Source organism: Aegilops tauschii, chromosome 3 (assembly GCF_002575655.3).
Source record: "Aegilops tauschii subsp. strangulata cultivar AL8/78 chromosome 3, Aet v6.0, whole genome shotgun sequence".
In the NCBI taxonomy this organism is placed as follows: Eukaryota; Viridiplantae; Streptophyta; class Magnoliopsida; order Poales; family Poaceae; genus Aegilops; species Aegilops tauschii.
In genome coordinates, this window is record NC_053037.3 from 51819616 (window position 1) to 51837543 (window position 17928).

Consider the following 17928-nt stretch of genomic DNA (forward strand, 5'->3'; position numbering starts at 1 on the left):
CCTCCTTACCCGCTCTTTTCTTTTTTATTGTGTGGAAGCACTATATGGTATTAAAATATTATCTGTGACCATTCTTCTAGGAAAAAAGGCACTCTGAGTTGGGCTGATAACATCTGATAGAATTATCTTCAATCGCGCAGCAATCATTTTGGAGATAACCTTGTACATCACATTGCATAAACTAATTGGTCCAAACTGAGTAACCTTTTCCGGAGAGTTAACCTTTGGGATCATAACTATTGCAGCATCATTCCACCCTGACGATATTGAACAAGTATTCACCGCCTTGAGGACCTCTTCTATCATGCCATCTCCCAACATGGACCAAAATCTCTTGTAAAAGACAGCGTGTAGACCATCTGAACCCGGTGCTTTAAAATCACCAATGTCGAATAAAGCCTTCCGAACTTCCTCTGATGTATAAGGAGCCGTAAGGGCATTATTCATTCCATCTGTCACTTTTCTTTTGAAATGAGAGAGAACATCCGGGTTTGGTTGAGAGACTTCTGACGTAAAAAGATTTTTAAAATACCCTCTAATATAATCCTTCATCTCCGTATCTTGCACCCAAACCCCATTGTCCCCAAGCATTTTTTTTAATCTGATTCCTTTTTCTTCTTGATGTTGACGCAGTATGGAAAAAAGAGGTGTTACGATCCCATGCAATAGCCAATTTGTGCGACCACGCTGTATCCAGTAAATCTCCTCTTGTTCCAACAAATTTTCAACAAATTTGCAATTTACTCTCTCAGTAGTGAGTCCAACCCGGTGGAGGCAGTCGAGTCTTAGGCAGACCATTCTCCCTTTCCCTTCCATCGGCTCCTTCGTCCCCTCCCCCACCACTGCCGCGAGGTGCGAACCCGATCTCGATCCCCATGGCGGCGGCCGCGCTCTCCTCCTCGCGGCGAGCCCTGCACACCGTCCATCGCCACCTCCTCCTCCGCCCCTCCCCCTTCCCCTCCCCCCGCGCCCCTCCCACTCCCGTCCCCCGCCACTTCCCCGCCCCTCCCGCCCCCTCCTCCTCCCGCTTCTTCACCACCGCGCGCCCCGAGGCGAGGCCGCCGCGGCATGACCTTCCGGCCCTGCCGCAGCAGCACAAGGCGGTGCAGCGGCTTGTGGGCGGGGTCAGGTCGTTCGCGAGCGGCGGCGGCGGCGGCGGGGCGAAGCTCGCCCCGCTCGGGCAGGGGGTGAGGGGGCTGGGGCGGCCGGTGGAGGCGGCCAAGAACGCCGCGGCGCGGTACCGGGAGGCCGTGGGGCTGCAGGTCGAGGCCTTCTGGCGGCGCAACTACCTGCTGCTCGTCGGCGCCGGAGGCGTCATCGTCTGCATCGCGCTCTGGCGGGTCATGTTCGGCATCGCCAGCACCTTCGTCGGCCTCTCCGAGGGCATGGCCAAGTACGGCTTCCTCGCGCTCGCCACCGCCATGGTCGCCTTCGCTGTGAGTTGCTCCCCTTCTCTGTCTCACTAGCTATAAGATATACTGTAGTACTGCACGAATGGTAGCGCTATTCCAGTAACACCACGGGGCTATGCTCACAATCTAGCTTGGTGAAGTATTCCGGGTAACCTTCAATGTTATTCTAGGCGGTTCATTTCGTAGGGATTGCAATGCCACTGTATTTTTCCCTTCCAAACTGTGCTGTATATGCCATGCTTCCAAAATTGCCACACTGTTACTAAAAGAACCCACACTTCACCCTGATGGGCTGGCATCCATGCGTGTGATCCATGCAATGTTAGAAATGTGGAGATCGCACCATATTACCGTGCTATCAGTGTGAAGATAGTTTTCCTTTTGATTTACTATTGCATCTGAGCTGCAACAAGCCATTACTTTGGTTATGTACTTATACCTTGGATTGCTTAAGAACCAAATTCACTGTCTATTGTTCATACAGTAAATGCATTGTATCATACAGTTTGTTCTTAAACATAGAGGATGGATGAGGATTCACCAAGCAGATGTCCATCGACAACTGGTACTGGGTTCTTAGATAGTGGCTGATTGCCCTGGAATTGCCAAGTTGCCAACTACTGGCCTCACAGATGATGCTTTACCATATAGCGCAACAAACCGAGTTTACACCATGTTTCAAAATATCGGTACCAGTTAATTGCTAAGCCAAAGAACTAGATAGCCATGCTTATAATAATGTCGCCCGTTCATGTGTCTGTCATTTTGGTGCGCATGAGCAATGTAGTAATTTTGGTTTCTTTGATTCCCATGAATACAAAATTGCAGGAATAGAGAAACGTTGGATTCTGGTGTCATGCCTTCTTGAGTTCTAGGGAGATTAAAATAATGCCTGATTGCACCATCGAAAACCATATGAGCCATTGCCTATGTACTTGCACCCTTTATTGCTTAAGTCTATTGTTCATTAAGTAAATGCTTTGTCGTTAACAATGGATGATGAATCAGAATCCACCTGGTGGGATATTCATCGAGAATTGGTATGCCCATTGTGCTTTACCATGTAGGGCAACATACCAAGGGCCTATGCTGTTTCAAAATATCAGTAGCAGTTAATCACGGAGCCAAAATACTGGATAAGCATGCTTATAATACCGTCGCTCATTCATGTCTGTCATTTTTCATGCGCATGGATGATACAGTAGTTTGAGTCTCTTTGATTCACAGAATTTGAAAATGCAGGAATAGAGAAAATATAGGATTACAGGTTCGCACCCTCTTGAGTTCTATGGACTTAAAATGCTGTTTGATTGCACCATCAGAAAACCATAGTATTCTCAGGAGGTCTTAATCAATGGAAATTTTGCTATGAGATAGAGTGCAGATGAGATCATAGAACAATTGTATGGATTGTAATCCTACAAATCAAACAACCCACATAGGGAAGTTCTTTAGGATTACATCCTAGAAATGTTATGAATATTCCTTGAAACATAGAGGCCCTCAACTTTTGGGTGCTCATGGCCTGGGCGATATTAATTTTATGGTGAAAAAGGTCTTCTGTTTGTTGAGATGCAGAGATGGAGTATACAAATATGAGGGACATGAACTATTAAACCGGCAAATTGTCAATAAGTTGTCTACTTGCGGCACAATATAGCTCATCACAAATTTTGGGTGGCCCATATTGTTTTATCCTCTGTTTTATTGTCATGTTAATTACTCGTAATAGCGTGTAGTTGATAATCTAGGCTTTTTAGTGCAACTTCTCTTGACAGATGATGCCATGTTTTTGGGAAATTAAATGATTTCTATTGTCTATGTTTGTCTTAGGGTATGTACGCACGTGCAAGGTTCACCATAAATCCTGACAAGGTTTACAGAATTGCAATGACAAAGCTCAATACCTCTGCTGCAATCCTTGAAGTCATGGGTGCACCCTTAGCTGGCACTGATGTCAGAGCATATGTTATGTCTGGTGGAGGCCCTAAACTAAAGGACTTCAAATTCAGGGTTGGTGGCAAACGGTGCTTTCTTATCTTCCCCATCAAAGGATCAGAAAGAAAGGGTCTTGTAAGTGTTGAGGTCAAGAAGAAAAAAGGACAGGTATTTAAAATGTTCTTCTCTATTTTGTAGCAAACTCTACTTCAGTAACTCTAGATTGAACAGCCTGGTACTTATGCATGGACCATATAATTAAGTACCGGACCATTAGTGTGTGAGTGAACACTTTTAACAATTTATTCCGAAGGTAGAGTTAAGTGAAGAAAATTTCCATCAAATTATCGGTTCTCTTCAAACTTAATGCACAATCTTGTGCTTATGTCAGTTTTTTTGGCAGCCCTTCTGTAGAAATGAACAAAGTTTATCATAGAAAGTTGATATTTTTGTCATACAACATTATGGTTGACTCATTGTTTGTATTCAATTAGTTTGTTTTGGTGTTATATACTACGTTCATTTAGTATTATATACTACGTATATGAAGAGAGCTAATATAAGATCTCATCCTGCTTGAGAAAGTAGTAAACGAATGGTATTATTATCCCAATGACAGCAAATTTTCTGACCTTACTCTAATTCGTTTGCAGTATGACATGAAGCTGCTTGCTGTTGACATACCGATGGCGACAGGGCCTGACCAGCGGCTATTCCTTGTCGGCGACGAGCAGGAGTACAAGGTTGGTGGAGGCTTGATATCCGAGCTGCGGGATCCTATAGTGAAGGCTATGGCTGCAGAAAAGGAGTTTGATTATCTTGATGAAAGAGAGGACGCAGAGGATGAGCGCAGGGAGCGAGAGGAGGCCGAGGAAGAGGCAGCCGAAGCGTTAAGGCGAGAGGAGGACAGATTACGGGAGGAGGCGAAAGAGAGGCAGCGGCGAGAAGCTGAGAATCTTGAGAAAGGCAGCTGACCCAATTGACCCTACACCGCTTTTTTCTTCGTGTTGTGCATTTCTCAACTTTACCTCCTCACTCTTACAATGCGTAGCGATCAGCATTTTCGCGGCGACGGAAAGATTGCGTCTGAGTTTCAGAGAGGCGGTTTCGCCTTTCACAGCGTGTCGATAGGGTAATAAATTTTGGCTGCTCCTCAAAATGGTTTACTCGGGAGCGCATTGTGTAATTTAGTGGCTGCATGAATGAATGATGGCTGTAGCCTGCCCTTTTTGGTGCCTACTGTACGCGCGCGGTGCTTTCGGATGCTTTGAGCTAGTGTGCCGTATGCTCCGCCACATTTTGCACCCATTGGTTATTTGGCTTGATAGGTGCGCCCGCTGGTGCAGCAGCGGTTCCATGTTTCTGTGCACTTCCCAGTATTCTGGTTTAGGATTTAAGGTTGTGCCCCCAAAAATCAAATTCTTTGCATGGTTAGCTCTACAAGATTGGATTTGGACCGCCGATAGGTTGGGGAAGCGGGGTTGGCAAAATTGTGGTCTCTATCAACTTTGCAAAAGAGCAAGAAATGAGAGCACATCTCTTCTTCAAATGTCGTTGCACCCTTAGACTTTGGAATTAGGTCATTGACAAGTTGGCTCTTGTCCACATGGACACCTCCACATGATTCCGTTTGAAGATTGGTGGGACAAGAGAACCAGCATGCAAAATCCTGACAGACGAGTAATGACCTTTCTCACTCGGATCTTCCGCCACAAGAGTGCACCACCACTGATTCTTCTTAAAATAATCTTAGAGGCAAAACTTTGGGGTAATCTTAGAGGAAGCTTGGGGGTAATTTTATCGTGTGAGTAATTGTCATGCCGTGATTGTGGTTCACCTGTAGTACTCTCTATTCCCTCCTTATTTAATAGATGAGGCAAATATTTTGTCTCCGTTTTGAAAAAAAAGTATTCTGGTTTCCAAAGACATATTTTTGTGAAGTACGAACGCTTGGGTTGGCTGGAAGAGAAAAATAAATTATCTCAAAAAAAAAAAAGGAAAGGGAGTAGTAATCATGAATGCATAACAATCATTTTATTTTGGCCATAAACTAAGCCAAGGTAAGGAGATATACTTTCTAGGTAATGGAGATCGTATCGGTAACAACATGAAGGGAGCAGCACGCATTACAGGGTGATTAGTTATTTCCCGTTGCGTTCCTTGAGCAGCATGTTGACCTGCGCTTGTACAGCTTGTTGATGCTTCTTCAGCTCCGCCTTGAGGTCCAGAAGCTGTTGCTGTTGGCGTCTTCCCGACCGCGCCTGCTCGTCGAGGATCACCGCTGCCCCCACAAGCGCCAGAAGCTGCTCGCTCTTGGTGGAGTCGACCGGTGGGCGGTGGTGTGGTGCTCCTCGAGGACTTCACCTACGCTCTTGATGACCTGACGGAATCGTACAAGCAGCTAGACGGCTGCAATATATGCAGGCGATCGAACGTGTGTGTCCATCCGAGTCGGTCGGTCAGCGTCTCCTCTTCTTGTTCCAATCGGGCGAGCTCCTTCTCCCGGATGGGCGGCTAAGCTTTGTTGCTGCTCGATCGACTTGTTAGTTGGACTCGTATTCTACTTCTTTCCCGTGGCCGGCCGACATATAGATAAGATTTCTCCACGCCTTTCTTTTTTTTCTTCTTCCATTTTTTTGAAATGAGCTTTGGTGTATCCTTTTGAAACGACGGGCATGATGCCATTGATGATGATCATGGAACACCACCAATCCATGACCGATTTGAAGTTGTTGCAATGCTTGGTATTGATCTCATCAAGGCATAGCCAAACTTTAATCTCAACCAAAATGCACCTAGAAATCTACACTTGCACAACAGAAGTGCGGCTGACTCCCTTCCCTTTTACACAATTGACATAGCCACAACTCGGCCACCCTGTTCACTTACAACCAATCAGCCGCACAAAAAAGATAAAAACCAAAACATAATTTGTCTCAAGTTGTGAATAGTATGCAGACGGCACCGGGGTACCTACCCGAAGCGGTGAGGTTCTGGACGATGTCGTTGCTAAGGTAGCCAGGTAGGTGTCTTGCAATTTGACCCATAGATTAACAAATAGTAATTGATGTGTTGGGCCGAGAGACCCAAGCTGAAATTGATGTTGTTGTTTTTTGCGGGTGCTGAAATTGATGTTGTTAATCCTGTGGCTATGCTCCAAAGCTCTGTTAGCAATGATCTTTTGGCACTTTGAGTTTTTTTTTTTTGCGGGTTTTTGCACTTAGAGCTTGCGAAAATGAACGTCATGATATCCTTCAGCTTGTGTCCCTCAATCCAAGGAGAGAACCAAACAATTGCAATCTTTCATTGCTATGGTAGTCACATCATAGAAACTATCCATATGTACATCATCGCAAAGATAGCCCTAACCCACCCAAAGCAAGCTCTGGATCTTTCCATACAAGTGTAGAATGTGCATAAGTGGATCAGCAGGCACAACAAAAAAAGTTGCACTGTCTGTGTATAAACAGGTGCCGGGACAAGCATCCCGACCTCGCAATCTGTCAAGGGCAACATTGGCCGTGGCCATGTCTAGAACGTGTTGAAGTAGATAAATAGCGGGAACAAACAAGAGCGGCCACAAGTATCCCCCTGACAAAGACATCTCTCATGCAACCATGCTAGCTGCCTAGAACACCATGCCAACCAATCAAAACACGTCGAAGGGAACCTTCTTCTCTGCATAAGATCGAACAAATGTTCCCATCGAACATATTTGAAAGCCTACCTATTAATGTCCAACTTGAGAAGAGACACTGGGTGTTAGTTTATCCTCTACAAGTGCCTCTGAAATCCATTACATTTTTTATTTGCCGGTGAATACTAAACGTATTTCAATACCAAATATCGTGTTGTTAGCTTATTACTGAACGTATCTTGAATTGCAAGAAACATTTGACTAGGAAGAAGAGTTAAAACAATCATGCCAATGGTTCAATTTATACTCTACAAGTACACTTACCTAATCAAACACTAAAAATTGCTATTGTGATAACTTTCAGGCCAAATGCTTTAGACATTTCTATCATAAATATGATACACGAGATGTACTTGACGCAATTGCCAAAAAATAAATGAAGAACACAATTTTATTACAAAATACAATTAAATCTAGCACAACACAAGTCTTTCTCAATAATATATGTTACGGTTGTTTAACAAATACCATTAAAACTAATATGTAACAACTTTGTTATATGATTAAGTAATGCCAATAAGTGATAAAAAAAATGTACTCATTACCACTACAATATGCTAAGTTATGTACAATAAAGTATAAAATTTTAGTATAAATTTCTTTATGACCACAAAAACTAGAATATCCTATTGCATTTTAGTATAAAACAAGATTTTATTTCATACAATTCATGTTTCTACCTTCGGTTTTGAAGTTGTTCCTGCTGGCTAGGTTGGCGCCTTGGCGTTGATGACCATCGAAGGTTGTCGCTGCCCTTACATCCACTAAAAAGCCGACGACAATCAAATTAGACATGTCTGCAATGAGGTTTCTTGACTGGCTACAAGCGCGGCTGATGAGTTTGTCATACAACAATGAAAGAAATTACTAACTAGTTAACTCGACCGGTCGGCAATAGGATATCGCTGAGCTTTTGTAGTACTTGAAACTAGAAGGGTACAAACTCTAGTAAGTTGCAATGTCAATCGGAAACAAATCTTGATCAATGTAATTGTGGCGGTTGGACAAAAGGGGCGTCGGGCGCACATGTAGACAATTAACTATATCAATATGAGTTCGTAACGGTCTACTCTCCTTATTCAAATCGACCGAGCTCCTCCCTTTATGGGCTAGTCTTTAGCTGATCCGCGACGGACTCGACGTTTTGTCCCTCCGGGACTTACTAGAGTCGTACTTTTCTTCTTTCTAGTGGCCAAAATGTAGATTTCTCCTATGAAAAAGCAAATAGTAGTTTTTTTACTTCTTTGTGTATCTCTAGGGCTTTTTACCATACATATCATATCTAGAGACATTAAAACTGTGCATCTTTCAGACCATCTAATGCTATTAGTGTTTGTGGCCGTCGGATTTTCAATTCTGTGCATTTTTGGTCGTTTGGTTTCTTTTAATCCCTACCTCGGCTGGCTTCTTTTGCTTTCAAAGACATTAAAACTGAACATCTTTCCGGACATCTCAGGCTACTAGTGTTTGCGGCCGCCGGATCTCATTTCCTTGCATTTTCATCAGTCTGATTTCTTTTAATCCTATCGGCTTGCCTTTTTGCTGACCAACGAGTGTAATATGTTGTTAGCCGCTGCTCTACCGACATTTTTAGGCATCTGACATTAAAACTGGAAAGGAAAACCTAGAGAAAGGAAACATAAGACCAGAAATTTTAAAAGAAGTCTTTGTATGGGCGCAATGGATGAATAACGGGAACCATCGAATTGGGCTAACTTTAGCTACTAGCGACATGGATGTTTGTGCCCCTATGTTGACAAACTCGTCAAATAGAATTTGGTCGTAAAACTCGTCACTCGAGGCAATTTTTCACCTGTCAGTGAGGGTTCATTTGCAAAATTGGGTGATCCATTCACCCAGGTGCTAAGCGAAGATCTACTAATACCTCTTTGTTATACTCCCTCTCTTCCGGTTTGGAAGACCCATGTGTATCCCTGGACTGAGAATTTGACCAAACTAATATAGTTTATATATCAAAAAAAATTGTACTACCATTCGAAACTTATAATGGCCTACATTCTAATGATATAACTTTAATGATACACAACTCGCATTACATTAATCGAATTGTTAATCTAGGAACACGTGTGGTATTTACAAACCGGAAGGTGCGCTTCTTAAAAACTCTAAACGTGCCATTATGTGGGTTTAGGGCATCTTCAAAGTAGACTCTCAAAATGTCCATATACATTTTTTTGGACCGCAGTGTCCGGATTGCTTTTGCTACCCAACGTGGTCTTTTAACTGTCCATGTACCAGACTACTAGTCCGAAATTCACTATATTGAAAGAAAATCTCCTAGAGCAGTGAAGGAGTCTGGATATTTAGATGACGAATCAAAAGTCGCCATGTGCCCCACACACTACGTCTTCTCCTCTCTCCCCTCTTTCTCTCTTCAAAAACCAGTGCATGGCATTGGATGGGACCAGACAACTATGAAAAATGCGTGGGGTACCAATGGATGGCTCCCTCTCCTATATGTCTGCGGACATTTACGGTGTCCATTATGAAGGCTTAAACACCGACTCGCAAATTTCCTCCCGTATCCACCTGCGGGCAGGAGGGACTAGCCCCCGGTCATGGATGCGGGAGGCTGCCATTCAAAGGTAGCCGTATATATTTTGACAACACTTCAAACCAACCGGAAGAAATTCGTGCAAACACGACCGGATTTTATATAAACATGACGGATTCCATACAAACCAGACGAAAACGTCTACATTTTGAACATATTTTAACTAAAAAGGTATAACTATGTGCATGTACGGTCGCGCGGAGCTACACTCCCACGACACGGATACACTACATCAGTCTATAGCCGGCCACAGCGGATCATTTGTCTCCCTCATGTCCGGCAGCCTGATCATCAGACTGCCGGGAGCCTCGGAGGTATATGCTTCAGCACAAAGGGCAGCTTGCTTCCCCACCGCTCATCAGAGTGGAACCGCCGTTGATGCTTTATCCGAAGGGGAAGGGGCACCTCCTCCTCCATGGAGCCTAGGCGGGGGTCGACGATGGTCTATGCTGAAGAAGAACCGGGCAAGACACCAGCTGTGTACATCGGCGTCGCCTCGGCGGTGGCCTTCATGGGACCCAAGCGGCGGCGGCCTTCCGTGTTCTACTTCTGCTCGATGATGGCGACGAGCGCGAACGTGTTGGCTGCCACCTCGTCGACATCCACGCAGCCGACTTCTTTCTCTGCCTGCATGGCACGGCTACGCGCGCGTCAACGGCGGACAATGCGGTCGCAGGCATTGAAGGTGCGGTACGGCGCGGTGTCGTCGGAGGCAGGGACGAAGCCCGTGCAGACTTGGAGCAACTTGCCACTCCTCCGCGAGCTGGCTTGGAGCGGCGAGTTGCTGAACCACGCATCGACTTAGGGCGACAACTTGCTTCGTTGGGCTAGGTGAGGGAGGTGGAGCAGCGAGCTACCTCGCTTGCATCTAAGGATGGCAATGGGTACCCATTACCCACGTACCCTGCGGGTAAAAACCCTATTAAGGCAAGGGTATGGGACAAAAAGTTATCCATGGGTATAGAAATAGGACCTGCATTCATACCCATTGCATCCGCCAGACTCAGTGGACCATCCACCGGCTTTTATACTGGAGAACTGCTTTTCCTACTCGTCGGATGCCATTGAAAGAGTGGAGAAAATGATGGAAGAAGGAGATGGTGAGTGGCGGAGTGGTGCGATTCTTGCCCGGCGTCTGGCCTGGTTTAAATAGAGGACGGACGGAAGGAGCTTGCCCGGTGTTGTGTTTAATGTCGGCCCGCTCCTGAACAGACGTGTGGACGGAGTAGGTTTCTCGGTTTCTACGCGGGTTTGATGGAGGTGTTTGAATGCGGTGAGGAGACATGTTCAGTCGGGCGTGCAGCGAGCGCGCGTCACTTCAACGGCAGAGACAGTGAGAGGTCGCGTCCGCCCTGAGCCGCCTTCAACGTGGAGCGGCACGCTTTATGACAGTATGAATGCAGGTAGCTAGCGACGGGTGGAAAGTGCGCGCGGGAGGGGAAGGGGTTTTTGGTGGGCCAGGATGGTTAGAGGCGGACGTAATGGAGGTCCGGACTCCCGCAAACCTCTCCACGTTTGTTTCCGGTTTGCGGGAGAAAACACGTTCGGACCGTGCCACGGACCGGTACAAGACCATGTTAGATGGTTTCCTCGGTTCGAATTGCGCGGTCCAAATAGATACGGGAGATTTGCATGTCGCCGTTGGAGATGCCCTGACACTACTTCAAGGTAAAATGTGTTGATAAATACGGCTCCTCAAGGTAACATGTGTTGATAATTCTCTGCTTTCTATACATGTCCATAAGCATGCACGAGGGATAAAATGTCAAATAATAATATTGCGTGTGGTGATAATTCCACGCCCATATGCATGCAATAGGGAGTAAATAAATTAATAAAGCGGCCACTGTGGATGGCAACGGGACATGCTCTTAGGATAAGAACGGGGACACATGAAATGAACTATAGCAGCGTGGCCTCCCCCGTCTCTTATCCATGCCGGCGATGTAAGCTAACTCCAACGGTCGACTCAAATGGATGGTGTTTTCTTCGTTTTTTGTCTGTTTGGGTCGGCCGCCCGTCTGCTGTCCGTCCTCTTTTAGTTTTGGGTCGGCAGTGCGCCTAACAGGCCGATTCATTTCATAACCGTGCGCGCTTTAGATCATGCCAGCGGCTATGCCGTCGCCTTGGTTTTGGCGCTCCAGCGTGCGGGAAAGGTTCGCGTGCGTGGGAAAGCGGCCTAGCGCACGTTGGTTTTCGCGCTCCAGCGCGTGGGAAAAGGTTCGCGCGCGCTGCTGCCGGCGCTCGTTATAAGAAGGCACTCCCTCCACACTCTGTCCGCCGCCCACTCGTCTTGCCCCCTCTCACTAGCCTCGCCGCCTCTGCGCCACCATATCGATCCGCCGCCTGGACGCTTCGGATTTTCGTGGAGTCCGCGAGCGCCGCTCCGGCGCCTTCTCCTCCGAGATCTGGTTTCGCTAGAAATGCCTTATCCTCGGCACCTTCGACACCGCAAAGGAGGCGGCCCGCGCGCACGACGTGGCGGCGTGGCGCCTCCTGAGGCCTCGTCCGGATATGAATTTTCCTGACGTGTCGAGCCTGCGGGCGCAGGATCTGGCGCCTCTCCCGCGGCTTTTCACCGGCGAGGATCGTCGTGTCCACCGGAGGCGGCAGCGTCGCCTCGCCATCGCTGAGATGGACGTGGAAGCCATGGTGGTGTGACGCGAACGCTTCCCGCAGGACATCGTCGACGAGCGCCAGTTCTACAAGCAAAGGAGGTTGGAGAGGGACGCGAGGAGGACGGAGCGAGCCGCCTATCGGGAGGACAAGCGTTCGCGGAAGCAGGCCGCTCAACTGAAACTGAAGCTACGAGAAACGTCGGGTTGGGACTTCGAAGACGAGCAGCATGCTGATGCCTACATTCAGGCGTCGGAGGAGAACATTACCGAGTCGGAGTCGGAAAGCGACGAGTAGTTGGTCTTTTTTTATCTGTGTACGCTAGAACTACCTATGTATCCATTTTTATCGGAAAAAATGGCCGGCGGCGTCGACGACGAAGCAGGCGGGCGAGGGTGTGCTGTTTGATATGGAGAGGCCAATTCAATGTGCCACCGACCAGCGGGCCCGGTGAGGAAAAAGGGGGAGCGCGCGCGTCCGTCTTGTGTCCACGCCGACGCAAATCCGGCTCAAAAATGGGCCGGAAATGGGTCGGCAGACAGACGAAAGCGGACGCGCGTCCGTTTGGGTCGGCGCGTTGGGCCGACTTTTTTGTCCGCGCCGACCCAAACGGTCGCCCCATTTGGAGTTGCTCTAATGGGCGATGTAAAGGATCACCACTCTCTCGTACGTCCAAGTACTCGAGCTTTTTTTCCCCGAAAAGAAGTATACTCGAGCATGCATGAATCGAGATAGCTCCTTAAATGCGGATGAAGAAATTGCAAGGCCGACGACGCTCTCTTGCAATTATAGTAGGATAAGAAGAAGAAAAAGAAGAGGTGGGTACACATCACCAAAGCATGCAACTTGCAATCTTGCATGCATGGTCCGTCGTCGTTCTTATCCTCGACGCTCTCGTTGGGCTAGTCGATTAAGCATTCATGTTAATAGGAAACCATCGAAAGATGTTAATAGGAAACCATCGAAAGTACTGGTACAACTTGATACCTGATTACAATGTACTACAACTTGATACCACAGCAGGAGAAGCAAATAATATTCAAAAAGCTATGGAAAAATGCATGTAGGCTTAGGCATAAAATTTTCTTCTGGCTGTTACTACATGACAGAGTCAACACGAGGAATCTGCTAAACAGGAAAAGCTTCCATCTGGATTGTTATGACTGTGTGATGTGTAATGATCGGACAGAAAAAACTTTGAGACATCTCTTTTGGGATTGAGATTTTGCTCAAAGCTATTGGCACAGTGTGTTGCCTAGAAGAAAACTGGGAATATCTTCATCAGATGACATTCAACTCCTTTCCCAACTTTTACCCAAAGGCATTGCCATGGAGATTATCATTCAAGGATGCTGGGCAACTTGGTGTCAAAAAAATGGAAAAAAATTCAGAAATGAAGCATACAGTATAAGATGCTGGAAGTTCAGACTAAAAAGAAGATCTGAGCCTTTTGGCTCATAGGATAAAAGCAAAGCATCTAAGCACCTTGCAAAAGTGGATTAGGGATCATCTAGAATGATGCCTTAAGAAGTTTTTAGTCTTGTATCTGTCCACATGTTAGAAAAAGCTGGAATAGGATAGATTCTTTTGCTCCTTGCTTCTGTATAATTTGTAAATATCTTTTATATTAATAGAAAATACCGTAGAACAATTGTTCTACGGTTGGTGCTTCAAAAAAAAGTACTGGTACATTGGTAGATGACACATGGAAGTGCACAAGATCAGAGATGCCATAGAACAACGAACCACACACAAGAACAACACCGAAACATGATTTTTCTTATAGCGAGGTATAGCCTTGCAGGCTTGCAGCCCACGTCCTCGGGACAGTGGCTATTCATATGTGACTGGTCTATATAGATTTTCTTAAGCATGTGTAATCGTCCAAGACAACAACTGTTTGTGCTTATTTTTTTATAATTGTATATGTGAGTAATTATTTGGCTTGGCTTTTATATAATGGCATAAGGACATCTCCAACGGCAACCCGGAAAAAACCTCCCGCATCCGTCCGCGGACAGGTGGGATCAGTCCACGGACACGGATACGGAAGACAGCCATCCAATGCTAGCCGCATACATTTTCATAACAACTCAAATCAACCGAAGAAATTCGTGCAAACACGGCCGGATTTCATGCAAACATGACGGTTTTCATATAAAAAAGCCAGATTTTCATATAAACATGACGGATTTCAGTACATTTACATCAACGGCGCTAGTCTGGCTCTGAAGGTATAATTAATACCTAATCTAAATCGCCGCCCGCGGATCCCTTTGTCTCCTTCATGTCTGGTAGCCCGATCACCGGACTGCCGGGACCCCCGGAGATATATGCTTCAGCGCAAAGGACGGCTCGCTTCCCCACTGCTCATCAGAGTGAACGCGCAGCTGATCCTTCACCGATAGGGGGAGGGTGCGCCTACGCTTCCGTGAAGCCCATGCGGGAGCAAGAAGGTGCTCGCAAGAGAAGAACTGGACAAGACACCGGTTGTGTACACCGATGTCGCCTCGGCGGTGGCCTTTGTGGGACCCAAGCGGCGGCGAACTCCCGTGTTCTACTTCTCCTCGATAATGGTGGCGGACGCGGAGGTGCCGGCCACCGACTCGTCACTCTCGGCGCACCCGACTTCTACATCTGCCTGCATGGCGCGGCCATAGACGCGGGAGGCGCGGTCATCGACAACAGCGATGACGCCCGTGCCAGCGTGCCGGCGTCGAGCAACTGGCCACTCCTCATCGAGTGGGCCTGGAGCGGCGAGTTGCTGAACCACGCGGCGGCTTGGGGCGGCAACTTGCTCCGTCGGGTGAGGCTCGGGAGGTGGAGCAGTGAGCTGCCTCGCTCGTATCCGGCCGGCTCGGCGGCCACCCAGCTGGCTTGTATGCCGGAGAACTGCTCTTCAGAAGCCATCAAAAGAGTGGTTGAGGGGGAGATTGGGGAAGCGGTGGAGGGGTGTGCTTCTTGCCCGACGTCTGCCCTCGTTTAAATAGAGGGCGGACAGTAGGAGCTCGGCCGGCGTTGCGTTTAATGTTGGCCGCTCATGAACGGGCGTGTGGTTGGAGTAGGTTTCTCGGCTTCCACACAAAGTTAATGGGGGTGTATGAATACGGCGAGGAGGCGTGTTCAGCCACGCGTGTAGCGGCCGACGCCCTCGGCCGGCGCGCCGCTTCAATGGCGGAGGCAGTGAGACGCCGCGTCCGCCTAAGCCATCTTCAGTGCGGAGCCGTGCGCTCTACAGCGGCATGAATGCGGGCAGGTGGCGCCGGGCGGGAGCGCAGGAAGGGGAAAGGGTTTTTTGATGGGCCAGGGTGGTCAGAAGCGGGCTTGGCGGCGGTCCGGACTGCCACAAACCCTCCCCCACTTGTGTCTCCGGTTTGTGGGAGAAATCGCGTTCGGACCGATACAGACCGGCGTTGGATGACTTCCGCGGTCCGGATAGCGTGATCCGGACGATTGTGGGAGGTTTGCAGGCCCGCCTTAGAGATGCCATAAGTGGCTAATAGAGAAATATATGTTTTTTCAGATAGAAGTAGGTGTTTGGGTAGTTTGGTTTCTTTTTTACAAGGGCAAAGATTGATAATTTTTTAGTATCAGGGGTTCTTTAGGTCATATTCTCTTAACGGAAATTGCATATAAGTTAGAAACATTGAAATATGTGCGATCTAATGATTGTTGTTATTAATGATGGTTATAGTACACAAAACCTTTTTATCGAGATAATTTATGATACTTTCAAACGTCTGATTCAATATGAAGACTGTGAAAGGGGCCTTTATAATTTGTAAAATGTGGCACTTGCGTGCACGAACGTGATGGATCTCTTCATGTAACCCACATGCATGCACTCGGACAAGATGTCTTAGTCAAATGGTGATTGGACAATATCAAAGTAGCCAGAGATGGCTTAACGAGCTTTGGCACGTACAGGCACCAAACCGAACAGTTCGCAACGCTTACGCCAACTGATTTACTATATCATTAACTAACATGTAAGCTGGGGTCGTGCACGCTCACGAGATGTCTATAAAAGGGAGTGAAGTTTTAGTAACATCTCACACCTCACTCACACATCTCGCCAATCTTCGAGAACGGTACAATATATACAATCTTATCGAGCTTTTAGCTACGGTCGTCATGGCTTTCGCTAATGGTCTCAAGTTAGCTGCCCTCTGTGTGCTGGTCCTGACCATGGGCCAGATGATGGCAGTTTTGGCCGGCACCGAGTACTTTCCGGCAGCGACGGTGACGATCGACGACAAACGACGACGAAGCGAAGCAACGCTGATTAACTTGGATCCTGCCCCAAGTTGGCTAGAGACTCACGTACCAAACTAGCACCAAGCTTGATTGCTTCTAGTTGGACGTGTACTACTTGCTACTAGCAGAAGATAGCTAGCAACCTGATCAATCTCACGATTGATCGATTCTGGTCGATACTCAACACGCATGCACACGAAGCCGGCGTATTGCCACAGGCTCGTATCGAGCCTGTTCTGATTTGTATTACTTCACAAACCCACGGTACAAGTTACATGGCTGATTACACGCATATAAATAGTGCTAGCACCTAGTTATCCAGGACAATACTACTCGGAGACCAAGTCTTGTACTACTCGGATACATGCATGCAAGCCAACCTAAACACGTACCGACTAACAGGGGATTGAGTCGTGTTTAACTCCAACAGGCAGTTACTGATGCATCGGCTCCGCTCCTGCAGTTCGCAGAGCAGGAGCGCTCAACCTCTGAAGTCACAAAACCCTCCAAGGATTGCCTCTGCAGCCCGGCTACATGGTGGTGTTGCCCTCCAGCAAGCGGAGTCGCAAAACCCTCCAAGGATTGCCTCTGCAGCCCTGCTACATGGTGGTGTTGCCCTCCAGCAAGCGGAGTCGCAAAACCCTCCGAAGATTGCCTCTGCAGCCCCGCGACATGGTGGTGTTGCCCTCCAGCAAGCGGAGTCGCAAAACCCTCCGAGTTTTGCATCTGCACCCCTGAAAAATGGTGGTGTTGCCCTCCAATAAGCGGAGTCGCAAAACCCTCTGAGGATTGCCTCTGCAGCCCTGCTACATGGTTTTGTTGCCCTGAAGCAAGCGGAGTCGCAAAACCCTCCGAGGATTGAACTAAAATCTTCATGTGGGGGGCAGATGGTAAGAGATGAATCATTAAGACGTACGTACGGCCTGAACTTGAAGCGTCATTTTCTTTTAGTTCCATCCTTGCCTACGTCTTTTGTGTGTATTGTATGTGGTCGTATGTCCTGTGGTGTGTCTCGATAAAGAACAAATATGTGAGCTTCAAGACATATAATTGTCTTGGAGTACTATGTAGGTCCGTGTGGGGATGATATGCCAGTTTATTGTTGGGTTGATGTTGTAGCCATTGTATGTTGTTTTCAAGTGTATGTCTATCTTGCTCTCAATAAATAAAGAAGTTGAATCTGCTGCCCCATGGATTTGTCCTATCAATACAAAATTTTGAATCTATCTGTTGTTGGAAATTTATCGAGAATTTTTTGAATTAATGCCTGTGATAGACCGAGAGAGAAAAGGGGGGCTCACTGTAATTGGTCAATAATTCTGAGGGATATTTTGGGGGTATATAAAGCCATCAGACACAAGAGGCCGGAGGGGAGCCCTAGGGTGCGTAGACGCCCCTCGGACGCCTTTGGGCCTGCAGGGGCCTACAGGGGC

General features: G+C 47.3%; 1 protein-coding gene and 1 non-coding gene across 2 annotated transcripts; both read left to right on the forward strand.

The window, feature by feature from the left end:
• Positions 1 to 768: 768 nt before the first annotated feature.
• Positions 769 to 4589, forward strand: LOC109769375 (uncharacterized). The gene is made up of 3 exons (XR_005771925.3): positions 769 to 1436; positions 3246 to 3518; positions 4004 to 4589. It is a non-coding gene; the product is annotated as an uncharacterized protein (transcript).
• An 11692-nt stretch (positions 4590 to 16281) lies between these two features.
• LOC120975547 (uncharacterized) lies at positions 16282 to 17676 on the forward strand. The gene is made up of 2 exons (XM_073511576.1): positions 16282 to 16561; positions 16926 to 17676. Exons 1-2 carry the CDS (start codon positions 16373 to 16375, stop codon positions 17355 to 17357), a joined length of 621 nt encoding a protein of 206 aa, XP_073367677.1. The 5' UTR covers positions 16282 to 16372; the 3' UTR covers positions 17358 to 17676.
• The last annotated feature ends 252 nt before the right edge of the window (positions 17677 to 17928 follow it).

Coding starts and splice junctions, on each gene's coding strand:
- LOC120975547 (XM_073511576.1), top strand. CDS start 16,373: ATGGCTTTCGCTAATGGTCTCAAGTTAGCTGCCCTCTGTGTGCTGGTC. Junction 16,562..16,925: donor CAAGTTGGCTAGAGACTCAC/GTACCAAACTAG, acceptor TAACTCCAACAG/GCAGTTACTGATGCATCGGC.